At 46.6% G+C, this 26,199-nt stretch overlaps 2 protein-coding genes across 2 annotated transcripts; one reads left to right on the top strand and one right to left on the bottom strand.

Moving 5' to 3' along the window:
• Positions 1-257: 257 nt before the first annotated feature.
• Positions 258-20,410, top strand: ERGIC3 (ERGIC and golgi 3; the record flags this gene model as incomplete). Its single annotated transcript, XM_025894593.2, has 12 exons — positions 258-345; positions 464-583; positions 1,821-1,914; positions 3,055-3,220; positions 4,436-4,493; positions 11,007-11,021; positions 12,778-12,809; positions 13,461-13,557; positions 15,265-15,329; positions 16,120-16,256; positions 17,131-17,186; positions 18,301-20,410. Coding segments are annotated over 12 exons (1,008 nt in total), but the record flags the coding sequence as incomplete, so codon positions are not given.
• A 340-nt stretch (positions 20,411-20,750) lies between these two features.
• LOC103767336 (CMP-N-acetylneuraminate-beta-galactosamide-alpha-2,3-sialyltransferase 2-like) lies at positions 20,751-25,371 on the bottom strand. The gene is made up of 7 exons (XM_018067862.2): positions 25,285-25,371; positions 22,974-23,240; positions 22,487-22,677; positions 22,030-22,209; positions 21,556-21,601; positions 21,299-21,418; positions 20,751-21,182 (listed from the first exon to the last, which is right to left on the bottom strand). The coding sequence occupies exons 1-7, from the start codon at positions 25,369-25,371 to the stop codon at positions 21,015-21,017; spliced, it is 1,059 nt and encodes a 352-aa protein (XP_017923351.2). The 3' UTR covers positions 20,751-21,014.
• Positions 25,372-26,199: the final 828 nt, after the last annotated feature.

The raw sequence follows: 26,199 nt of genomic DNA, 5'->3' as shown, positions 1-26,199 counted from the left end.
GCCGTGCCCGGCCAGGAAGGGGGAGCGAGTGCGGGACCCCCGGGCCCTCCCCACGGTCAGACAGCTCCCAGTTATTCTCTCTTTTAACGCCACTGCAAGTGGCAACGCTGAGCTACCGCGTGGGTGGCAGCAGCTCAGGTGTCTGGCAAATACCTTGTCTTTAAAATCAGCTGCTGGGCCAGAGCACTCGAGGGAAAGGGGCTTTTTTATTTGCTTCCAAGTGAAACGGGACTCTCTCTTTTTTTCTTTGTTTCCAGGTTCATCCAGAATTGTACGTTGACAAATCAAGGGGAGATAAACTGAAGATCAATCTAGATGTTATTTTTCCACATATGCCTTGTGCTTGTGAGTCAGATTTGTGAAAACTGAGGATGATTTTCATCCTTGGCAAGGGCTTAAGAGGCTAGATGAGCCCACAACAAACATGTGTTTACAGACCACTTTCCTTGCTCGTTGGTTTCAGATCTGAGCATCGATGCCATGGATGTAGCAGGAGAGCAGCAGCTGGATGTAGAGCACAATCTGTTTAAACAGCGTTTGGATAAAGCTGGCAATCGTGTGACACCAGAGGCGGAGAGACATGGTAAGATGCTGTTCTGCCTGTCCTGGATGGATGCTCTGGTAGTCTTCCCGCTGTATGCCTGTTTTGAGATTCACAGGAACAAGTGACAGCTGTAGAGTTTTTAAATGCCACAAAGTCTTGAAGAGTTTGTAGCACACGAATCTATTAAACTACTTTTATACTCCTTACTTTAACAAGGAAATCTTTGCTTGGTCCCTCTGAAATTATAACAAGGACCCATAGATGCATTTGAGGAATAAAGTGCTCAGTTAGTGGTCTTTTGTGACTAAAAATCAAGCAGCTGTTCTGACGATACTTGGCTTTGTTTGTATCTTTAAATCACAGTAGATGGACAGATGGCATGATGTGGTTCGAGGAAAGAGCCTCTCTCCAGGGAAGGCTCCAGTGAATTGACCCTTAAGCCTAAACTTGCACGTTATTAACTTTATGTGTGTTAATGGATACCTGATAAATATAATTGAGTTGATTTATTGGTTACAAGCTGTAATAAATGATCCTTGGCTTCGTAAACCTGTCCTCTACATTTTTTACGTGTTATGACTCATCGTTGTACTTCAATACGAACTAGAAATTATTCTGGCAAAGCATTGCAACCTCACATTAATACTGTTCTGACTTTTCCTTTCCAAAACATGAGCTCCTTATTCCCTTTTCTAGGAGTCAGTGTGGTTCTACGTATAGGCATGACCAAATGTATAGCTTTGTATCACTCAGTTTTAACATTTCTGTTGTTGATATTGAAAGGCTAAACTAAGCCAAGAGCTGAACAGTTGGCAGTCTCCAGTTGTCATGGGAATGTGGTGATAGTTCTCTTACTGCTGTGTCGCTTAGCAGCCCTCATGGGTTGTGATACTGCAGGTGTAATGCCTGGGGACAAAAACTGTTCAGTGTGTTGTGAAGCAGGTCCTGCATCAGTCATAATGTACTGATTGGGTCTACTTTAGACAATATTTTAGGAAAATCTTTATGCAAGTAATGTCTGAGTGATGCTCCAGCAAGGCTTACAGATAGCCAGTTCTTTCCATGGAGGCTGTTCCTGAGATGACAAATGCTACACTCCTTCTTGTCTTACTTCACACCTCAGCAGGCTCCGTGCATACCATTTCAGGTGGGCTTTGGGTGCAGGATGTGCAGCTGCACGTCGTGTGTGGAACAGTCATTGTGTACAGAGCAGAAAAAGCATACAAGACAGAGTTTCTAGACATGCCTCATCACTTTGAATCCTCTTCTGTCTTAGAGCTGGGGAAGGAAGAAGAAAAAGTGTTTGATCCAAATTCTTTGGATGCTGATCGCTGCGAGAGCTGTTACGGGGCAGAGTCGGAGGACATTCGGTAACCTTTGCACCTTTTTCCTATCTTCTTAGCACTTGAATTCGTACAGATATGTTGCATGTGTATTTTTTTTCCAAATGTCTGTGCAGGTCTGTGCAATGAAATCCTCCTCCTGGGCATGTGTTCAGACAGTGATGAGAGCTGTTGTGGTTTGGCTATACCTTTGAAAGCTGCACTCATGATGGTTAAGAAGGTGCAGTTAGGTTGTCTGGATTGTCTACATGCCTGTTTAAGCAACTTGTGCAAGAGATTGTATCTCAGCAGATGAGATATTTTCTGGGTTTATTTGGTGTCCAGAGGGGAGATGTGTAAATGATTTCAGTGTTACATGAGCTGTCTTGACATAAAACCTGGTTATGGCCTTGCCTTCTCACCTCTGCTGCTGGCATTGCATCCTTACAGGAGCAAAGGTCAAATATCTATCACGTGCACAAACAATGAGTGTCTTTTGGTGTTTCTCATTCCTCCTACCTGCAAATTCCTGTAAGAATGGATCCATGATAGTCCATATGTTCTGGACTAACTTTGGCTATTTGGGGCTTGTTAGTAACTTGGTTTGTCTCATCTATCAAATTGTGTTCTTCCCCAGAGATGTTTCCATGTTGAGGGATTCAGAATTCCTGCCTTCAACTTATCTTTGGTCGAGCAAAACATGGAACCAAGAAAGAAACCTGGTTTTTTTCTGGTAACCAAGTTGTTATCCAGAGGTAGAAAAGCACAAAGAAAGTTTGCTATTAAGCTTCCCTTTTAGCCCAATATCTTGGCCTAAAAACAGAGGAAAGGAGGAATAGAAACAGGGAGATGTTTTGTTCACATGAGGAAGCTCCAAACTGCTCATAGCTGTGGGACACTGATGTTGTTTGTGTGGCCAAGGGCTGCCTTGGCTGTGTAAATGGGCAGGCACAGCCCTCTTCAGACTCCAGTCCTGCATTCAGAGAACTTGAACCCTCACCTCAAAATCTCAAAAGGCACATCAAAAGCTCGAGCTCCTTCAGGAGCATTGAGTGACCTTTCAGTGTCCAGTCCCAGCGTTTGCTTTATTGCTTTGTTGAAGAAGGATCCGTCAAGGATTCAAGTCCTGAGCTGGAGCATCTCTTGTTAGCAGTAAAGATGGTAAGATGGTGCTTGTGCTTTTTGCAGGTGTTGTAATACTTGTGATGATGTCAGAGAAGCATACAGGCGGCGAGGCTGGGCCTTCAAGAACCCGGATAGCATAGAGCAGTGCAAGAGGGAAGGGTTTAGCCAGAAAATGCAAGAGCAGAAGAATGAGGGCTGCCAAGTGTATGGTTTCCTAGAGGTCAACAAGGTGAGAGAGAGCTTTTGCTGTGAACCTGCTGCATGATGGTGAAGACTATGAAAAGGCAGAGTTGGGGCATTCCTCTCCTTTTTCAGGTTTAAGTCTGTCAGAGAATAACCTCTGGGATCAGCAAGGTCCCTGTACTTGTCATGGGGTTCAGGAGAAGAGTCAGGAAAAGCGGTGGGAATCTAATTCTGGTTCATGTTCTGTGGGCTGGTAGGAAACATGGCAACTGGAGAGGTTTATCTTTTTCTCCCACCTGGGTACTGAGTCTTTTTGCTAAGATTTCTGGAGGAGGAGAGGCAACTTCTTTGAGCTTGAATTGTCCCACCTGCCTTTCTAGTCTTAAATGCTGGAGATAGCAGGAACCAACAACTTGCCCACAGAGGTCCTGGAGAGTGAAGTGTTATCTTCTTTAGAAAAAGAGTGGAAGCAAAGCTATTGGAGTTGGTCATCAAAGCTGAAAATGCTGATAGCTGGTTTTTGCAAGTGATCTATGAAAATGTACAAGATGCACCAGGTAACCACTCTGCCGTTTGGCAGGTTACCCAAACCAGAGCACACAGGTTACATACCCAAGTGCCTTCTGGAAGTCAAACCTAGGCTATTTTTTTGTTTGTTGTATTTCAAACTCCTTTTTTTGTGTGTATATGATTGCTAGTAAGTGTCAGGGAGCATTGGCACCTAATATCCACATCCCTTTTAAAGTCCAGGATTAAATTTTAACAGTTTATCATTTGGAGTTTTTTGTTTGGTTTTTTTGTTTGGGATTTATTTTTTTTATGGTAGGTTTAGTGCTTTATTTTTACATGTAACTTATTTTCATGGGTGTGTACATTGGATCACTTTTGATTATTATGTTGTTTTCTTACCCTGCTCACTCTCAGTTACTTTTTCCACTCCTTTTCTTTCATACTGCTTTATATTTCCTGCTGCACCAGTCCATTCCCTCCTACTGGGAGTTAACTCCTCCTTCTCCCCATTTTTACGTCCACTGAATAATCTGCATAGAACAGCTGTTATCCACATCAGTATGTAATTATGGCTTTCAGTGTCACTGCCTGTGAGGAACAGGGGAAATTCATACCTCTCTTATAATAATGTCTGCTGACACTGTCACCTATGAAAATGAGTTGTTTGGTGTCTTAAAAATCCAAACACCAGTACAATGACTTTACTTACATAGACTTGGACCATTTAATGAAAGGTTACTCTCTCCTGCAGGTAGCTGGAAATTTCCACTTTGCACCAGGAAAAAGTTTCCAGCAGTCTCATGTGCATGGTAAAGTATTTTCTTTTCCTGCTTATTGTGACCTTTTGCTTTCAAGGGTGTCTGACTGTTTTCTTCTAATATCTTTACATTGCTATACATAATAACAACACCACTGCTACAGTGGGGAGGATGTTGAAGTTTTGTTACAGAGGTTTAGAACAGAAAAGTGGTTTCTAGAGATGCTGCCACATGGGCATGGAAGAACTTGGGAGGGAATGTTTCTGAGCAGTCTCTCAGTTCTACAAAACTTTGCTTCTCTGCAGTAAAACAACCTCAAGTGAGGTGTTCAGTCCAGGACCTGAGTACCAGTACCTCTGGAAGGGGTATTTTCTGCCATTTAGGACTCTCAGAGTAAAATTTAAGTTGTGAAGGACTTCCTCAGGTATATATACATATAAATACACAGTGGCCAGAACAACAGTGGTTGTTTATAGGATCATGGAATGGTTTGAGTTGGAAGGGAGCTTTAAAGGCCAACTAGTCCTACCCCACTGTAATGGGCAGGGACACCTTCCACTAGATCAGGTTGCTCAGAGCCCCATCCAGCCTGGCCTTGAATCCCTTCCAGGAACTGGGCATCCACCACATCTCTGGGCAACCCATGCCAGGGCCTCACCACCTTTGGCACATACAATTACCTCCTTATATCTAATCTGAATCTACACTCTTTTAGTTTAAAACCATTGCCCCTTGTCCTATCACAACTGGCCCTGATAAAAAGTCTGTCTCCATCTTTCTTGTAGGGCCCCTTTAGGCACTGGAAGGGGCTCTCAGGTCTCCCTGGAGCTCCTCTTCTCCAGGTGAACCCCACCAGCTCTCCCAGCCTGGCTCCAGAGCAGAGGGGCTCCAGCCCTCAGAGCATCTCCATGGCCTCCTCTGGACTCTCTCCAGCAGGTCCACATTTTTCCTGTACTGGGGACCCCACAGCTGGAGGCAGCACTGCAGGTGAGGTCTCACCTGAGTGGAATAGAGTGGGAGAATCCGCCCCCTCCCCTGCTGCCCACACTGCTGGGGATGAGCCCAGGGTGCAGATGTTTTCTGGACTACACATGGCTGGGCTGTGTTGAGCTTCTTGTCCACCAACACCCTCAACTCCATCTCCCCATGACTGGTTTTGACTTGTTCATCCACCAGCCTGTACTGACAGCGGGGATTGCCCCAACCCAGGTGCAGCACCAGCACTTGGTCGTGTTAAACCTCATGAGGCCCCACTTCTTGAGCTTGTACAGGTCCCTCTGGATAGCATCTCATCCCTCAAGCATGTCAGCCTCACTTGTCAGCTTGGTATCATCTGCAGCCTGGCTGAGGGTGCACTCAGTCCCACTCAGTGCCATTGATGAGGACATTAAACATTACTGGTCCCAGCATGGATCCCTGAGGTACACGACTTGCCACTGATCTTCATCTGGACATAAAGCCATGGACCACTAACTACCCTTTGGATGTGACCATCCACTGAACCCATCAAATCCATCTTTCCCTTGATCAAGGTTTTGAAGCTTGAAATTTCACAAAGGTTTCACAAAGAGCTGTAATGTGTCAGCCTGAGTTTCTTCCCTTCTGTCACTCACTCCAGTTTAATCTGTACCACTGAGGTGAAGGTCTGGGGAGAATGCAATGTACTTGGTGAGAGTATCTGGTGTATTTGGAGAAGAACAAACTTTTGAGCACGGTTTCTACAGGTGAAGAAGCAATTTTGTGCAAACAACAACAGTGAAGAAAGCCTGGTTTTCTCCACAATATTGATTGTTCTTAAAAAAATATTTCATTTATTGTGGCAAAATTTGCTTTGTGTGCTTAAACTAGCATGGCAACAGCAACCTTACTACAGCCAGGATTGACGCTGTCACAGCACGTATCCAAGTTAAGGAGAAGCATCTCTGCATTGCATCTGCTCTCTGTGACAGGCAGGAATGCAGACTGGCTGCCTGAGAGCAAGTACTTTGTGCACAGAGAGGAGGGGTTGAGGTCAGGAAAGCTCTCTAATTCCATGTCCCCCAGAAGTCTTGCACAGCTGAATTGAAAATTCAGTGGGAAAATACAGGTAAAACCCAAAAGGGCTGTATAGTTACTGCCAACCTGCAAAACACATCCACTCGTTTCCTTGCTCCCACTGGCCTCTTCCTCTATGGGAAAAGAGTGTGTGGTCACTGCATGCTCTCTCCTTACCTCTCAGGGTGTCCTAGACCTTTCCTGTGCCAGGCTCAGGTCATGTCTTTCCCTAGCAGGAAAGTCAAGCTTATGCAGATGGTCCTTTGTGGAAGCCACTCAGCCTCTGAGCTTCCTTACAGGATTTCTCAACCTCTTTCAGTTCAGCTCTGTCTGCAGGTGCCAGGCTGCACCCAGAATTAAGGTCCAGGCTAAGCATGATGTAGGCAGTGGCCTAATGACTTTCTTCTTTCGTTCTCTCTTGCTTTCCTAGTTACTTGTAACATGTGATTTCACTTTTTACACAGCCTTTTCCTTGGCAGTGTTTTCATGGTACTAACCAAAAAACAAGGAATTTTCCCTGAAAATGTAAGGGAAATGGGCAGCTGAGAGCTTGGTCATTGTGTTGTACATCCTTCAGTATAACCTTTCTTCACAATCCTTTGGGTTTTTCCCCCTTTAATTACAGATAAAGAATTTGACTAATATTAGAGGACAGAGATGTGTGAGAGAGATATTTCCGGAACTCACATGAGAAGATCTCATTTGGATTGTTGTTCCACACAAAAACTTAGATGTATGTGATGTTTCATCCCTTCAGTAAGGTCTCCATTAGTGCTCACTCCTGTTAATACACTTGACAGAATGTCACACAGGGTGAAGTTGAATGTATAAGAGAGGTCTGAATATTCCAAACTATTACTGTCAAAAGTCACATTAGCAATACACTAAAAATAATAATTTTACTGGACCTGTTTGGTGCAGAACTGTAATGACTGACAGTAGTTTTGCTCCTTCCTTCTATTCTCCAGTGATGTGAATCAGTAGAGAAGATGGGGGTGAAGGAAACTGGAAAGTTCAGTCCATTGCACCGCTGTCCTTGCCTCCCACTGGAGTGTCTGTACCACGTTTGTACAGCTGGTGGTTGGACTTGAGTCCACAGTTTTATTTTCTGGGGCATTTCCAACACTGAAGCTTGCACACCAGCTTTTTAGTTTCTTACACTGTTCCTGTCCCCTTCTCCTGAAGGTTCCTGTTGTTTCATAGATCTGCAGCCAGAGAATGGGCAGAGGCACCGCTGTGACAGTGCCAAGGCTCCTATTCAGCAGCACTTTGTAGGTCTGACTCCAAATGTAACCCTGATCTGAGGTTCTGAACTCGTGTGCTTGGTGTTAACATCTTCAAACTTCTCTCCTGGGGCAAAGCAAGTTTAAATGGCTTTTCTTTTTTGGAGGGTAGAATAAGAAGTAAGAGAAGACACAGGGCTGACACACATGCAAACCAGAACCAGCACTGTATAAGGTACAATTTTATTTCTTTTAGTTATTTATCTTCAGTTATGTGTAGCACAATCTTTATACCTTTTTATTTGCATAAGGAGGTGCTGTATTCTCAGCTCTCCATTGGAGGCTGAGCACTTTACTACAAGAGGTATTTCTGCAATATAGGCTTTGTTTATATTCTCTTTTTTTTTTTCACTACTACTAGATGTTTTAGTGTGTATTACTACTAATTCCTAATCTCAGGTTATCAGAATTGTTCTCTCTAGGATGATTCACACAGCTGATCTTATGCCTTTGTGCCATCTGTAATGGTTAATTAACTTATAGCTAGTGCATAAATATAATGCTTGCACTTCTTGGACAGATACTCCATCTCTGTGCTTCACATGCTGTGTTCCCAGAGCATCCGAGCTGAAGCCTTGGAAATCTGTTGCTTTTGAAGCAAGCAGTGAGGCTGATTTTCATCCCAAGTGAGTGGAAGCATTGCAAACTGATTGCTTTAGGCCTGCACTGTGATGCTACATCACCAGTGTCAGGGAAGACCCCCAGCTGCTGAATGTCATACTGGCTGCAAATGGTCTTGTCTCGTTCCTCAGCTCATCTGTGGTCCAGTTGCACTGAGAATCCCAGGTCATTAGGAGGAGGATTGAAAGAGACTGTGAGGAGGACTGGAGCACTTCCAATCAGACTTTTTGGCACTGGAACTAGTAGTTCTGGCTCTCCTGCACTCTCCTGCTTATTCATTTGGTTCTAGCTGACATTGGAGTTGCTTCACTGTTGTCTGTTTAGGCTTTGAATCCTAACCTGAGATTTTAGGTTAGGATTGAGAGAGATGAGGTTTGGTTCGTGCATCTGCTACATGTTTTGGTGAAGTTCTGTCTTTCACTTGTGCCTCTGTAAGGACAGTCTCCAGCACCAGCTGTGCCTCTGCCCTATTTCTTCTGGTCAAGGGGAAATTGAGGTTTCTCAGTTCTTCCTTGAGGTTATCTTTGGACCTTTCTGTTGCTGAGGTTCTAAAAAACACATTGACCATCATGCTTTTTTAACAGCATTTCAGGATTACTTAAAATGTCTCATGAGAGTCCTTCAACTCCTTAGAAAAGAAGCTGGTGTTGATGACAACATTCAGGATGTTCTCTGTCCTGAAGGCACTCTCTCAATGACTGTGACAGTTTCTGTGGATGAAGCAGTCTGTATGTGGTCCAGATTTTGTGGTTTTCTTACATTCTACGTGGTCAACTGTAGGAATAAAGCTATTTTTGACATTACCATTTGTTTTCCTCCTCATTTGTGGTGATGATTGTGGAAGGAAAAATGCAGGTAAACTGCTCTTTGAGATGATGATGGTCTTGGAAAAGGAGCTGCCTATTTGGAACCACCAAGCTTTGCTTTAGAAAGGTGTGGAGCTTTGTTAGCTCTCTAAGAGCACAAAGCCACTGGTCAGTTGTACATCTTCATTGGTGTTCTGCTTATGTAGGGAGGGTTTATTTCCTTCTCTGCTAGGGACTGACAGCCAGAACCTATTTGAAGGCATCCTTGGGTGACCCCTAATAGCCTCTCTTATTTTGCATACTTTTAAATGTTTCAGTTGCTGAATTGCAAAAGGATACCAAGTCTTTGACTGCAGACTGGTTGTCGTTTTTCAAGTCCCTTGGCATCTTCTCAATATCAACCAAGAGCAAGTGACACTAACTGGTTTTTCTACAGAGACTGCAGCCTCCTTCCCTGTTGGTTTCCTGTAGCCCTACTAGTTGTGGGCCTGTTACTATTGCACAGACCTCTGCAGATACCAGTTCCTTATCTGAGCTCGTCGTCCCATCAACATTCTTGAAAAAAAATGATGTGGGACTCAATCTCCATCAGTCAAGGACACCAGTTCAGTGTGGAGGAAATCTAAATCCTCTGTTGATCACCTGTGCAGTATCCCTTCCATAGAAGGAGCATGTGTGAGCTCATTCTAACTACTGTCCCAAAGCAGTGTCTGCTGGGGAACTGTTTTTATCCCCACATTGAATACAGGAGGCTGAGAGTCTTGCTTCATCCTCAGCATTGCTAAGGACCTTTTATGCTGGTGAACTCTTTTCAGTTTGGTTGTCTTGGTGCTGAAGGACATGTGGTCTCACCCATTTCTGGTGGACAAACTTATATGAAGTCTGTTTTGGAGACCACAAACGTGACATTTTCATTTGTCACTGCACTGTCATTCATCGGAGCTGAACTTGTTGGGAATGCCTGACATTTGTCAAGCAGCCCTCTGGAGCAGCCATACCTTCTCCACACCAAACCCCATGCTATTGTAGAAGCATCACCAGAGATCTAACATGTGACAAAGGGGATCAGAATTGCTCTGTGAAGGATTCGGAGGCCCGTAAGTCTGTAACACCTTGTAAGTCTATGACAGTTAATGATTAGTGTTGAATATATGTATTGCACAGCATTGAATGTTCATGAACAGGCTTTTGAAATTAGAAAAAAAATGAGTTTACTTGACCCGCTTTGAGATGTAATGTCCAAACATACATTTCCCTGCCCCCCATCCTCCCTGGTATTCACCTTTGTTGGGATCATGCAACAGAATGAACAAAACCAGCCTCATGGTTTGTTACCTTCTCTGTGCATCAGCTGGGATGAAAGTAGCACAGGACTGATTAAGAATAAAACCTTGTTACCCAGCTTTGAGTGTTAATATGTTGTGAATGTAAACCTTGAGTGCATTTCTGGATAGCTTTGTTTGCTCCTAAAATGACCTTTATGTTACCTTGTCACTGAAAAAGAATCTAAATATAACCAGCATTGTTGTCTGGCATGCTGCTTTAGAGCTCACTTAACATATATGCACATCCCACAGTGTTTTTCCTTTTGGTGATTAATTCCTGCATTTTGGGTTCTCTGTTACTCTTTAAACGATTGCTTGACCATATACAGTTCTTTAGGGAGTCATTTTATATGGCCTAGAAGGTACACTAGCAAAGATGTTACTCTTCTCCTTTTTGGTATGAGTTTGAAATGCTACTCTACCTGAATCTCTGTATCTTTTGTTATAAGGACCTGAACTTTTCTCTTTTCTCTCCTACTCTGCTTGTTTTTGCAGTGCACGCTGTTGAGAGTAAGTGTTGCTGTATCCTTTTTTTCCTCCAAAAAACTTTACTACAGAGCTAACATTTCTGTTATTTCCAAAAATCTGTTATGCCCAAAAATCTTTGGGAGAAGCTGTTGATCTAGGCTGGGATTTGAGAAGATTTCCTGGAAGCTAAAAGGAGAGCCATCCCAGTTCATTCTTCTGTGGTAAATGAGATGGAAAAGGTTGAGAATCCTTGCCTTAAATTGTTTTAATACCTCAGTGTTGGAGTTAAAGTGTTGGCAAATGTTTATCTGCGCTGTGCAGCTTAGGTGTTGGAGACCCTGACACGTTGGAGAGACTTCTGCCTTTTCAAGTCAGATGAGAGAATTATCTCGTTTAATCTCATTTGTACAACAGGCTAGAGAATTTCTGCTGAGAATTCCTGCACTGAGCCTGCTAATCTCTGGATAGTCCATGGGAAGTTTTCCCAGGGTTTGTAAGCCATCGGATTTTTCTAAGGGTAATCAAGGTGGCTGCAGGTTGAGATGTGGTGTTTTTAGTCAGTAACATCTGGCAGAGGGCTCAGACTCTCAGCTTTGCTCACTCCTTCCCTGAGCTGCAACATTTGCTATGTTGGTCCCTGCCTCAGTCCCCTCTTCACGATGCATCCTTTTGTGACTCACAGTATTCCTGTCACTGTGCTCCTGTGAGATACTTTCCTCCATGAAATTCATCCCCGGTTTGAAAATTGGTGTCCTAGCTCACCTTGGAGCAATGTTTGGGTGACTGTCTTTGGTTCCTTGGAGTCTTCACATGTCTGTTGGCAGAGTCCTGAATGGCCATAAGTGCTGTTAATCCCCTTTCAGGGGTTCAGGACTGAATTTCACAGTCTAAGGAGGCTTTGTGGTTGTTCAGGTCAGAAGTGCAAGATGGGGAAAATTCTTCAGAGAGCAGTTGTTAAAACTGTGTTACTGAAACAGTGAAGAAATCTTGGTTCTATAAAAACAGAGTTCTTGGCAAACTTAGGATGTTTTACAGGTCTCTTTATTTTGCCTAACTGGGCTAGTAGCTGTGGTTAGGGAAATGAAGAATTGTGTTTGTTTCTTCAGAAATAACAGTCTCTGGTCCTTGGTGACCGTCTCTTAAAGATCTTCTGTTTCCTCCTCCTGTTTCTTCTCTAAGCAGGCTAAATATCCTTTTGGTTTATGTTAAATGAACTGTGGCTAGCTAAACATTTATCTGCAACCTAGAGTGTGTACACCTGTGCTTAGCATAGTCCTCAGTGATCGAAGATAAATAAACCTGTGGTCTGGTGGAAGACTGTTTTAGAAACTCGACGTATAAATCGCTTTATTGCAGAGTTGTAAATCACTTGTTGCAGAGGAGTTTTTAAAAAACTACTTAATTGGTAGCTTGCCTGTGGAAGGCATAGCAGAGCGCTCTGGGGACAGGTTTTGTTGGACAGCCATAACTGTTAATATGGGTCACACACAGTGTAAATCTAGTGTAGCAGGTTAGCTGAGTTTGGTCCTTCCCAAGTGCTGCCCTGGAATTTCTCTGGTACTGTGCTATTCCTGTAAATTTTGCCATCCTCACTAGTCCTCAGCTCCACTTCATGTGCCAAGGCTTGTGACCCCCCAGGCAGCAAAGCTGATAAACACCATGATCCTGCAGATCCCAGGCAGCTTTCTTGCCATTTTAGATCGTGATGGAAATGAGAGGTATACAGCTGTAATGTGGTTGACAGGTATGCTTGTTATGACAATTTGAACTATATTGTTAAACTATTTTTCTGTTGCAGTTCATGATCTGCAGAGCTTTGGACTTGATAATGTAAGTGGTCCCAAGGTAGTGTTCTAGTTCTCTTAGTCTGTTTTCCTTCTGGATTTCCCTGCTATTGCCACACTGACATCTTGGTGTAGTGATTTGATCATGGCAGATTTGGCTTTATCGATCTGAGCAGAACCTGGGACCTGTTTTCATAGAGGGCTCTGAAATATGTTCTGGAATATCTGCATGCTGTTTGGCAAGCCTGTTCCCCTCTTCCTGAGCCTGCCATGCTACTTAATCTATGCTTCCCAGTTTTCTAAGGCTGCCATTTTCACAACTGCTTCTGGATCTGTTGGAATTTACCTTGTGCTGGGAGGAAAACAGATTATGCTCATACCTGTGCCACCGAGGCAGCTGACAGCATGGTACTCCTGTGGCAGGGACAGGAGTGGGTGGGAGAGCCTGCTCTGTGCATGGGAGGGAATGGCACAGGAATCTGGGGATTACCAGCAGGATAAGGAGAAATTCCACATCCTGAAATCTCCTATGAATAAAAAAGAAGACCAAGTGTTTTACTGTCAGGATGCACAGAGGAGGACCTGTCTCTGTTCTAGAGCCATGCTCAGAAAAATATATAAACCATGACCTTTAGTGCCCTTACCTTGCCCCCCGTATGCTGTGCAGTTGTTTGAGTTGTGAGCATTTCTGTTTCAGATCAATATGACACACTACATCAAACACCTCTCGTTTGGAAGGGATTATCCAGGCATTGTGAACCCTCTGGATGGGACGGCCGTCACTGCACAGCAAGGTAAAAGCCAGCTGAGAGAAATCCCTTTTTAAGTGTCTGCATTAATAAGTGTTAGAAGACTACAGGAGAAAAGTTCCCAGTTTTAACAAGAACCCTGAGTGTTCTCTGGACTCCTCCTCCTTGTGCTCTTTCTGGAGCAGCTGTCTCCATTCATGTGGAACAAATCTGCCAACGTGTTTTGATTCTGTGACCTTTCTGAAAGATCTCTCTGTTCAGTGTTCATGGATGCACAGCAGGGACAGCACATCATTATTAAAGGCCTGCCTCAGGTATAGTTCAAGGAGAGCCCTGTCTGACTACTACGTGCAGTAGGAGAGAACCAGAGGATTCAGGGCAGAGAAAACAGGCCTAATTAGTAGTTGCTGGAGAACTGTGTTGTCTGCCTGACCTTGGCATACCCAACAGTAAGAGCTGAAAGAGCTGCAGTGAAGTTGAAATATTGCTGATCTTTTCTAGATAGCTCCAAATTTGCTGGCTTGACAATGAAAGGGAATTCTCTCCTCATGCTGCTGCTGTGCATGAGTTTATTTCCACAAGCCTGCTTGTGTGCATTTTCTATGAAAGATCCTCACCTCACTTTACATGCCACAGCGGAGTTATTTTTTTTAGATCCACTGAAGTCTGCAGAGTTTGTTTTTTCAGGCACTTGGTGCTGTATGTAATAAAGCTTGGAGAAAAAAACTTTGAAGTGCTGGTGGGATTGTTAGTCCTACTTGAATCCTTTAAATTCTTCCTTTAATTCTTTTAAATTTTCCGCTGTGGATTTTGATTCTTGTACCCAAATCAGAGGATGGAGCCTAAAAGAAAGTACAGAAGAATTACAAGTGTCATACTGCTCAGTACGATCACGATGCTGTAGTTAGTCTGTGGAGTACCAAATTCCCTGAGAGGGTGCCTGTAGCTGGCTGGTAGAACTCTGTCTGTAAGCTCAAGCTTTTCATCCTGAGCCTTAGAGAACCAGCTGGCAAATTCTTGAAGAATTAGGACTGAAGACATGCTCCAGTAAAGAAGTGGGAGAAGTAGATAACAGGTCAAATTTATGTGTATTGCAGCATAATATTGTAAGATATTATATGTGAGAATTACTTCTGTTATAGAAATGGATGAATAATCTTCCCCTCCAGGGAATTTCATAGAAAATAGGTTTTCAAAGCAACTCCTGCATTCCATTATCCTTAAGAGAACTAAAGGAACAGGCTGGTCTGAGGCAACAGACCTGAGAAAGGGTAGTCCTATTTTTTTCTTCACTGATCCAGATCTTCCTTTTCATCTCCTGATACAATAAATCCCAAGCTTCTTCAGGAGTAAACTGCAATGTTAGTTGGAGTTGATATAGGATACTCATTTAGGGCTATGTTTTCTTAGGGTTGTGTTGTTAAAAACAAGACTTTTCATGTGCTACAATAAGAATTTTCAAGAAGTTTTACTAGTAAAACTACTGCAAGGTAATTGGTTTGTAGAAGGTTTTCCATTTAGTCAAGACCAAAATGCTGGTAGTTTTGAGTTTGGTTAGAAGAGGAACAAGATTCACTTTGGCAAAAGGAAAACTCATGTCAGTTCTGTCCTGGAAATCCTCCTGCAGCTGTTGTGCAGAAAGATGTTCCCTGACAAGCTGAACCAAACCAGTTGGTGTCCACCTGACCTGTCAGTGAAGTTTTCCAGGTCATTGTGGGTATTAATTGTGTCTCTCTCTGTCTTTGCTTATAGCTTCCATGATGTTTCAGTATTTTGTCAAAGTGGTCCCCACTGTGTATAGGAAAGTAGATGGTGAAGTAAGTACCTTTTTTCCTGTCACTTTGGCAAGTGAAAACCTTCACTTTCTCCTCATATTCTTGATGCTGCCTGTAACTGGATCCAGGAGTGTTGCCAGGTGGATACCAGGGACTGTGTTGTACATTCAGTACTTGGGACCCCCAAACGTGGAATTTGGTAAAGAAACTGGGATAGTATCTTTCTCAGCTGGGATCATAATTTGTGTCAGATAGCTTATTAGGGATATTGAAACATAATTTTACTTTACAGAAACACAAGTTTTTTGCTGTAAGAATAGGACTGGTGTGAACAACATGTAGAAGATTGGCAGGGCACAGAAGAATGCTGAAGGGTGATCTTCATTCATGTGAAGATGGGCAATCTGTGTCCTGTAGCCCTGGCACTCTCCTGCCTTTATGTATTATTTTCTTTTGTCTCACTCTTGAATAACTACAGCTTTCTGCCAGCACTGCTGTCTCCTGTAGCATGCTTAGCTAGACTGCAGGATGACATGGACTTGGGGTTGAGGGACAGCTTATGCCATTACTTACCAGCAGGGACCAAACAGTCCAGCCTGGGGACTGATGCATCCCTCATACTTTGGGCTAGTTGGGGCTTTAACTGGTAGCCTGTAGTAAAAATAGACCCGATTGTGATAAAGCTCTTTCTGACTCCTTGTAACCACTGTCAGGCCACCCACCAGTGGGTGGGCAGGGCTGCACTGAGGTGGTTCACTGGACTCACATTTTAATTGGCTCTGCTGTTCCCTGTTAACAGAAAAATGCTGTGTTTGTTTCCTGTGTTTTGTAGGTGGTAAGGACCAACCAGTTCTCAGTCACACGACATGAGAAAATAGCAAACGGGCTGCTGGGAGACCAGGGTCTGCCTGGTGTGTTTGTGCTGTATGAACTGTCACCCATGATGGTGAAGCTGACTGAGAAACACAGGTAAGGGACATTTCAGTCTAGTTCATTCACCCTTCATTGATTTGGTCATTTTGCATAGCTTAAAACTTCATCCTCACTTAGAAGAGTGCAAAGGCCTGAAAGCCTTCCGAGCCCCTTCCCAGGCAGTGGAGAGGAAGAGGTGCTCCCTGAGGCCCTTCCTCTCCGTGTGAGCATCCATAAGGGATTGGGGTTTTTTCTGTTATTACATGAAGCATTTTAATCCAGCATCAAGATGGAAAAGAAAACTGGTGCAGGGAGCAGAAGTCTGATGTAATGGTTCTTGGTTCAGGCTAATTTTTAGTGGGAGGGCTAGATTTACAGAGCATACCCATCTTACCAGCACCTCCAGCAGCACCCACACTGCTCCAACGGGTTCCTTACTCTGCATTTGCTGTAGCTTTTCTGCATCTTGCAGCCAGTGTGGAACCTCTTCCTTCTCTCTGGGTTAATCACTGGCGTGTAACTGCAGGGGAGTTGTAGCTCTCTGGTATTTGAGGTTCATAATGGGGGACAGACAATGTCTATATCTTAAAATGTATTAACATGTAGTTAGGGATTTAGTTTTTATGTTACAGCAGCCTGCTGTGCATTCTCTCTGGGTAGGAATGGATAATGTCTTGGGGATTAAAAGTCCATCCTTTAGGTTTATAAATTCAGTACTTGCTCTTCATGCTACTCAGTGATGCTCAGTAAAAGTATCAGTGACAAACTCTGTTCTGTAGCCAATATTAATTCTTAAATCTATGAATTTTCAGCTATGAGTATTTAGATAATGCATACTTATGTGGTATGATGAACATTATGATAATTATGAATTAGTTTTTGTTAGTGAATTGTTCCTTACCTGAGCTCATGCTGATTGTTCAAATTATAGGTCCTTTACTCACTTTCTCACTGGAGTTTGTGCCATTGTGGGAGGCATATTTACAGGTATTGCACCTTTCAATCTTTTTTCTTTCTAAAGTGTAAACATTTGCTATCTTACTCTTTCTAAAGTCAGAATGGCTGGTAATAAATTCCTGTTTGATGAGGAGAGATGATTTCAGCCTTCAGGAGGGGATATAGCATGTTCTGCAGAGCCACAGGAGTGGCATCAGACTGTAATTAGCACTGCAGACTTACAAGATGCTGTAGATGATGCAGATCTATTATACTATTTCATTTCATTAGACCTGTCATAATATTTCATTTTGATACTCTACAGAACATTTTGTTCTCAAACAAAGCTGGTTTTCACACACTATGTGAAGGCATCTGTGCTGTTTTCTTGACCAGCTCGGTTCTGTAAGCAGACAGTTGGATTCAGGCAGAACCAAAGCCAGTAAAGTCTGTGAACCCAGGTTGCCATGGGCTGTAATCATCCCAGAGGTTTCAAACTGTGCTCCCAGACATAGGAGCTCCAGTGACTACTCTGTTGGGACTGGACAGTGTCCTGTGAGGAGAGGCTGTTCCTGCAGAGCCATCTCAATGTCTGCACTTCATTCTCAGTGCTGGCTTCTGGAGTAGCTAATCAGTATCTGCTCAGCTCCACGTGTTTGTGTCTTTGTGCAGGGCCAACTAATCACTTATTTATTCCTTGTATTGAGATGTTGAATAAAAGAAAAAAGAACATGCAGCTTCATAAAAGCATTGAAAAAAGGCTCCCTGGCACCCTGTGTTCGCTCCAAGGCAGGAGCTCGGGGTTCCTGTCCTGTGAAATGGTGGATGCAGGATTGTCAGGGATTTGTGGTGCAGTAGACCCATTCTGAGTTTTTTCTGTGGTGCCAAACAAGCACTGAATTAATAGGCTTCTTCAGGACTGGGGAGATTTGGGGGAAATACTGCAGAGAGCACTAAAGGCAGTGGTTTGGTTTGCTTTGTGTCCTGGGTGGGTGTGCATTGCAGTTTCTGATAAAGAGCAGCCATTGAGGGTAGCATCTGATAGAGTAGTTTACTTTTAAGGATACTGCAAAATGAGCAAGAAATGGGAGACGTGTTTTCTTTCCTTGGGAGTTGTTCTCTCTTTGAGGCATGTCTGGCTTGACCCATTGTTTTTTCCCTTTAGTTGCAGGTTTCATTGACTCCTTGATCTATCACTCAGCACGTGCCATCCAGAAGAAAATTGAACTTGGGAAGACAACATAAATAAACAATGACCTCGTGCCCCCCCCCAAAAAAAACTCTTAAGGAGAACTAAAAAGGTTTTTTTGAAACACAAGTGATATTCTGAGTGCACAGGAGAAAAGGTTTGGAACTTCTTGATGGCACCAACCACTCTTGTATTACTGTCCCCTCATTCCTTGGCATTAATTTGCGGATGGAAGGCTTGAACCTCGCTGCTCTAAAGATTAGCCATTGTATCTGGCTGTACAGACCCTACTGTAAAACCCCTTCTGTGTCAGTCCATGTTCATCCAGTTCTACCCCCCTTCCTGACAGAGATGCTGGAGATGGTGCATTCTGTTTGCCTCCAGGAATAATGTACTTTATTGTTGGGAGACCTGTAATGGATTGAAGCTGCCATCAAACAAGCTTTCTAGCAACACCATCTGGGCTTTTTAATTTTTCTTACAAATGTTTCTGAGTGTGCTGCTGCTGTGTGCCAGACCTCTGTGAAAAAGTGCTGAATCCCATCCCAGTCTGGCTGTGTGGGGAGCCCAAGCACTTGGGATGTGCTTTCTGTACTGGGGGGCTCCCACTTGCTTTTCTTATGAAAGATGCAAGTTCATGTTTCAGGAAAAAAAAAAGTGTTTGGAATTTTAATGGAATTTTAAATTGGATTGGTTTTTTTCACTTCCTCTTGGTGTATATTTTGAAATGACGTCCATCCTCTCTTTGTTTTGGTAAAGCATTTGGAGGAATAATTAAATTATTTGAACTAATCCTGGTACTGAATTGGAAATTAGAATTAACAGACACACCTGCATTGTGGCAAAATAGGTAGAGATCGTGATGATAATGGGGCTTTTTACTTTTAAATAATCTACACAAGTGAGTAAAGTGCTTGGTATGTGCAACTATATTGGGAGAAATTTGAAAATAATGAGGAAAATTTGGGGGGGATTCTTGCCTTATTTTGAGGTAAACCAGACTGCTTACACTGCTTAAATCTCAGCTCTGGGTTTGCTTTCGTATTGACTCTAATCTTGGTCCAAGCAATTGGTCCAGCAGTGCACATAGAGCATGACAGGCACAGGATCAGATACTGCAGAGAGAAAGCTGGTTTATAATACGTTTGAAAGTAGGTTTGGTTGGTTGGTTCTTTTAATTACTTGAACTTATCTATAAACCAGAGAGTATAAAAAACTGGTTTTGTCAACCAGGGAGAGAAGCAATTTGAGGTGTGTGTAAGGAGACTCATTAATCTCCAAGAAAAAGAGGTTTGTTTTAAATGTAGTTTTTTTACAAGGATATTTAATGAATCCATTGGGTTGGGATCATACAGTACTACTGCAGTGTGAAGAAGGGAACACAGTGTCTATATGTTTGATTGGGAACAAAAAGTGAACTGAACAGCTTCAGTGGCTTACCAGAGCACTCAGCTTTGTAACTAAATTTGTAAGAATAGTCAGGAGGGAGGAAGATGAATGGAAATAATGCAGCAGGAGTTTAACCCCCAGTGAAGCAGTTATCAGCTACTGGCTTGTCCTTGATAAGAAAGCCAATTGCTTGTAAACTTTAGAAAAGCATTGGAGAGCATTGCCCAGGGCACTGCTGAGCACCTAGAGAAAATCAAGGGAAGGTGCAAGACTCAGACTCAGAAAGGGAAACTGGGAAGAGTTGAGAAGAGAAATTGAAGATGCAGAAATGGAGATTCTACCTGGAGAGGCAGAAAATCAATGACACTGATAGGTAAATAATACAGGCTTCTGCTGTCAGTTGGAAGGATATGAGTACAAGAGTTTTGGTGATTTTAATAGACTGAAAGCCCGAGTGACTAATAGCCGTGGTAAAGCTGGATCAAGGATGTTTGTGATTGAAAGTGATAAAAGACATCCTGCTAACCCTGCTCCAGAGGAGAGAAACCTTCTTTGGGACACTCCCCAGAGTCTGCAGTCTTGTTCCATGGGTGGGGCTGAAACTGTGCCCTTTTCAAAGTTGAAAGGGGTCAAAAAGTAAAGCAAATAACAGATAAAATGTTAAGATAACAGATAAAAGTAAAGCAGATAACAGATTCACATGTGTTTTCAAAGTTTATTCAACGTAAGATCACTTCAACTGTGTTTGATTCCATTGTCTCTGTGAGCATGTTTGATTTTTTCCCTTCTTCTTTGATACAATGTAAAAATTATTTCCTTAATTATAAAAAGACAGGAAGGGGAGATACCCCCCTCACCCTGTCCAAAGAACAACTACAGCCCTCCCCCAGGAGCCGTGTGTGGGTGAAGTGTCAGCTCTGTCATGCAGACAGCCACGCTGGAGTGGCTGCTGTCCACCCCCGGCACCCACCGGCATCACAGCCCCCGGCAGCGGCACAGCAGCTCCTGGGCTCCGTGCCCACCTCCAGCACCACCAGCTCCCCTGCCTCCCTCCCAGCCAGCACGGGCAGAGCCGTGCCCACTCTGTGTCCAGCTAAACACAACATCCCTGGTGCCACAGGAGAATGGCACCCACAGTGCCCAGCTGGTGGGACCAGCACAAGTAGCACCAAGACCCTGAGGATTGCAGGGTCTGTGAGCCCAGGTTGGGTGGAGTGGAGCAGCAAGTGTTGCAGCTGCTGGCAATACAGGGGCTGCCTGTTCCTGTCCCAACAGCCTGGCTTCAGTTTCTTGGAAATGCCTCATTTGTAGAATAAAATCCTGCCTTCATCTGCCAGTCTCTCAATAATGCTGAATTCGACGTCGGCATCGTGGACCCTCGTCCTGCGAAAGGCTCCAGCCCCGTGGTTTTCCTCCCAGTAGTGGTGCCAGTTCCCTTCACTGTCTGCTCCGAAGCCAAACACGGAGACCTGTGCACATGGCAGGAAGAGCCGTGGCTGTGTGGGCGCTGGGGCAGGCCGGGAGCCCGCGGCCGGGCAGGGCAGGGGTGATGCAGGCACGGCCCCGGGCCCCGGGCTGTGCTCACCTGCTGGCAGGTGTGCAGGGCAAACAGCAGGGCCGTGAAGCCGGTGGAGGGGTAGCGCCCGTGGTGCTGCGTCCACTTGTCATGGATGTACTTGAGGAATGCTGGGCTCAGGATCAGCACCTGAGTGGGGAGTGGAGGAGCCATCAGCTGCTCTCATGCTGGAGTGGGACAGCCCAGCAGCCCCAAGCAGAGCACCATTAGCTCTGCCCAGCAGAGCCCTGCCTGCCCCAGGGAGCTGGAGCCCACGGAGCCCTTACCTTGTTTCTGTCAGCTTTGATGAACTGTTTGACTCTCACATACGTGCTGCAAAAGCAAAGCAAGTGATGAGCATGTGGCACTGCCACTGCTGGGGCTGCCCCTTTGTTCCCAGGGGTATCTGTGTCCACCAGCACCCAGCCCCGTGGCACCACCAGCCCCTTCAGCTGACCCAGCAGCATTGCCTGGCCTGGCTCTAGGAAGGGACACATCAACCCCATGGCCCCACAGTGGGGACAGCCCCCTCCCTCTTACAGGGGTATGGGACTGCAGGCTGTCTGAGCCCTGTGGGGACAGCTCAGTGTCCACTACCCCAAACTGCAGTGCAGAGGGATGCTAAGACATGCATCCAGCACGCTTCGTCCCACCAGGACTGTGGTGCCAGGGCTCCAGTGAGGCACCAGGACTCCCAGACCACACTGTCCCATCCAGAGGGTCTCCAGCACAAGAGATGCCATCCCCCAAAGCCGACACACCGTGTGACCTCTCCAGTGGAGAAGGCACTGGTCACCCACTGCAGGTCCAGGGGCTTGAAGGGGACAAGGACGAGGTGGACGCCAGGCCCAAGGTTCACTGCACTCTCTGGGTACATGAAGTGATGGGTTGTTCTTGTGCCAACATCCAGCTCAAAGCCAGCAACCTTTGCTCTGTTCATCCTAAAGGACAGCAGGATGGTATGTCCCAAAATGAAGGTGCATGCCATGCTGGTCCCAGGTTCCTGGTCCCACCAGGCATGGACAGCAGGTCACCCTGGCCAGCAGCAAAGAGTGGGTGTGGGTGACACAGAACCAGTGTGTGCCCCAGAATAGAGGGCTCAAGGGAGCAGGGTTGGCAGTCACCCCCATCACAGGGTTTGTGTTTTCAACAGCATGGCTGGGGCATGCCGGGGTCCTGGGAAGACAGGGAGAGACCAAGTCTCTTCGGGTCACCCACCTCAGCACCCAATCATGAGCATCAATTAGCAGCCCATGGCTGGACCCCTTCAGCCGCCCTGAGTTCCCCACCACCGCACAAGTCCTACAGTGAGGGGGGTCCAACACGTCACCCGTCGGGGCTCGGAGGACGCTGAAGAGTTGCCGAATTATGGCCTGGAGCTGGACACCATTCATGGGACCCTGCAGGGTCTAAGGGAACAAGCACAGTGACATGCAGCATTAGCCCCCCACCAGTAACCCAGAGAGAGACAGAGCCCCTCTCCTCCTAGCAGAGCCCTGGGAAAGCATGGAAAAAACAGATGGGATATTAGGAAAAGGGTACAGGACAGCACAGGGGACAGTGGGGGGTAAGGGGGAGGAAATACTGAGCTGGGATCTCTGCACACGCTTCATCCCAATCACATCTGTTCTTGGTCCTGCCCCGCTGCAAAACACATTCAGGGAACCTGGGAAGAGCCACACGCTCCTGCCCACTGTCCACTCACCAGCCACCACTGAACCACGTCTGCAGAGAGCTCCTGGGCTGCCCCCGTCAGCAGGGGCCCTGCGGCCGCCTCGTAGCGCTCGTTGAACCACGCGGAGCTGTTGGCTCTGGTGGGGCAGGGGACACCAGGGGTGTGCAGGAGGGAGGGGGCCCAAGGGACAGGGCCAAAGTCATCCATGAGGGCTCGGAAACATTGCCACAGGGCCAGCAGCAGGCACAGGGCCAGCACCACCTTTGTGCGCCTCTGGTTCAGCATCCTGCGTGCCACCTGCAGTGAGATGTCACAGAGACCATTGGCAGGGGCACCACAGGAGCCCTTCTCGCCCACCCTCCCTGCCCAACCCTCTTGGGACACCCCTTGGCTGCTCACCCACCCTGGGGGACCTGAAATAGCCTGGGTTTTGTTTCCTTTTCAAACTGTTCAAAGGCATTTTTGCTGTGCTCTGCTGCTGCCACTGCCACCAACCTAGGGCCGGGCAGGGCTGGCTGGCAGCATGTGCTGTATGAGGGGCTGCTCTCTGCCTGCAACATTTTTAGGGTCTGCAAGCTGACCTGCGAACAAGCTCCAAAGCATCATCACCCTGGCCACAAGCCAAACCCCCCTTGCCGTCGGAGCGGTGCCCACCCCCCCCACGTGCGTCGGGTGCTGGCAGTGGGGCCCCTCCCCACCATACACCTCCCCACCAGAAGAGGAGCCCCAGGGGCTCTGCCCCAGCTGAGCACGCACAGGCACAGTGCAGCTCCCACCTGAGCAGCCCTGGGGTGCTGCAGCTCAAAGGGCACCGAAGCATTACCAGGAAGAACATTTCTGGTCTCTACGTAAAGCACTCATGTAAATGTAAAGTCAGAGGGGAAAGGGATTTCTTGTCCTCAGGGAGTTCATGAAGTGCTCAATGACTTAGGACTCTGCTCCTTGGGCTGTGGCAGGAGTGAAGAGCAGAGCTACAGGCACAAGCTTCATCCCAGGGTGAGAACAGAATACAGCAGGTTTATGAAGGTGTCCCCTGTGTACTGGGAAAATTGAAGGAAAGAAAACTCCTCCTGTCCTCACAGGAGCACCCTGTGCCTCCCCCAGTTGCCTGGGTGGGGCCACATGTCAGCACTTCTCCACATGAACCATTTTCTGCAGCTCCTGCAGCACAGATGTCCCTACTCACTGTGGTGCCCAAGCTGCTGCACTCAAATCTGACCCCAAGGACATGCCCTAGACAGCAAAACTGCTGCCCTGTGAGATCCAGGCAACCAGCAGAGATGGAGCAGGATGGGGGAATTTGCACATCCCAGGTGGTTGCAGCAGCTTGTGCTCCCTTTGTCCTTCCCAGAAGACACTAAACTGTCACCTCATATTGAAAGGGAAAGCACAAACAAGTCATCACCAGCGCTCCGGAAACCCAGATGTGGGTTCTCTCAAGCAGGAAGCCGCTGTGAAATGCCGGCTGTTCTCCCCTCAGGCTCAGGGGAACCCCAACAGCCCTGGCACCCTCCCCACTGGCAGTCACAGGTCCTTTTGACTTACTCTTTTGCCCTCCTGCAAACAGCCACGAGCATTTGCCATGGTGGAGGCAAAGAGCATCCATCTGATGTACTGGTCAGGCCAGGTGCCAGCAGTCCCTGGGCTGGTTCAGGCACTTGTGGAGCCTCAGCTCCTGGAGGGGTGGGAGTGGGCAGGGGGCTGCATAACCAGCACCAGCAGCTTCAACAAGACTAGAGCCAGGGGACCCAGCCCAGGGAATATTTCATGCAGTTTGTTGCAGTCACCTGTGGCTGGGGCAGGCAGGGTCTGGACAGGCAGAGTTGAGTGGCCTCATCTCTCCGCCCTTGCCCCTGTGCAGCCCCTGCTCCACGGATGGGACCCCTCCACCGGCACCCACACCACCATGGCAGCTCAAATGACCCCACTGTCCCTGTGTCCAGAGGTGCCCTGGCCTTGGGGTTCCCCAGCCCAGAGACACTGGCCACGAGCCACCACACCTCAGCCATGTGGCCCCTGCACTGGGCTGCACTCAGTGCCCACAAACCTGTCTGTTCCCACTCAGCCCCAAGAAACACTGCCAGGAGCTCCACAGTCCCAAAACAGGGAAAGAGCCTCTCCTGGTGTTGTGACCTCTTGGTTCCCAGCCAGTCCCCAGGACCCCTCACCTCCTTGGGGGAAGCGCCGCTGAGCAGGTGATGCTTCCGGGCTCGGGGGCCTCTGCAGGGATTGTTGCAAGAGCAACAATAGCCACGGGAAGAGGAAGTGTTGCACCATGACGTGGGGGAGAACAGCGAGTGGCACAGTGAGGTCAGGGCTGCTGTCCCTTCTCCAGCACTACCTGCCACTGGCATCCTGGCACGGCCCCTCCACACAGCCCTGCACCGTGGTAGCTGCTGGTCCCGCTGGGGATGGACACCCTGGCCATGTTCCCAGGGCCAAATCAGGAAATTAATGATCAAAAAGTTCCTCTGAAGGTGGGAGAACCTGCTTTGAGTGGAACTGCCCTCCTGCCCCTGTGTGTCCTGCTGGGATGGCTCACTGACATGAGCAACATGGAGCTCTCAACAGACTCGTGCATCCAGCACCTCACCAGGTTTCTTTTGCTCACCTGGATGGGATTTTGGCTCAGAGAGGACAGAGAAGGACTGTGAAATGCGCCTTAGCAACTAGAAAAACACAGCCAGTGGAAAAGCAGTGCCAGCTGAACTGTGAGTAATTTTATCCAAGGGGAGGTCAACACTCTGCTTTGCAAGGTTTGGTGCCTGAGGTTTGGTGCAAAGATAAAGGATCTAGAAATTCAAACTAGAGCAGCCCTGCAAAATACAAAAAGTCAGTATTTACTGGTGACAGGCTCAAAGGGCCTCTGCACCACTTCTGGGGAGCCAGGCACTGGAGGGGCAGTGCCCTGAGCTGCCACAGAGCACATTTTCTGGATCACACACAGAGTGAAACAGGGGTGGGAGGAATTCGGGGCAGCACTGGCTCTGTGATGCCTCCTTCACAGCACTTGTTTGCATTCCCAAGGTCCAGCCCACTGCAGCTCTCGAGCCCGGCAAGGCACAGCACTGCCCCCCACAGCCGTCACTTCCATCAGCACTGGCAGAGCAGGGAGCTCCAGGGAGCAGAGCAGGGAGACCACAGGACAGCAGCATGGACAAGGCAAGGCAGGGCCCAGCCATGGGGCAGCAGAGCACACCAGGGCTGGTCTGTGCATGGGGCCGTGGCTGAGGCAGGAGCACCACTGTGGAGCCCG

This window comes from Manacus vitellinus, unplaced genomic scaffold, assembly GCF_001715985.3.
Source record: "Manacus vitellinus isolate BGI_N305 unplaced genomic scaffold, ASM171598v3 scaffold_124_pilon, whole genome shotgun sequence".
In the NCBI taxonomy this organism is placed as follows: Eukaryota; Metazoa; Chordata; class Aves; order Passeriformes; family Pipridae; genus Manacus; species Manacus vitellinus.
Note: the sequence above shows the minus strand (reverse complement) of the source record. Positions and strands in the feature narration are given on the sequence as shown.

Coding starts and splice junctions, on each gene's coding strand:
- LOC103767336 (XM_018067862.2), bottom strand. CDS start 25,371: ATGGCCAGGGTGTCCATCCCCAGCGGGACCAGCAGCTACCACGGTGCA. Junction 21,419..21,555: donor TCAAAGCTGACAGAAACAAG/GTAAGGGCTCCG, acceptor CTCCCCACTCAG/GTGCTGATCCTGAGCCCAGC. Junction 21,183..21,298: donor CCCTGCACACCTGCCAGCAG/GTGAGCACAGCC, acceptor CCATGTGCACAG/GTCTCCGTGTTTGGCTTCGG.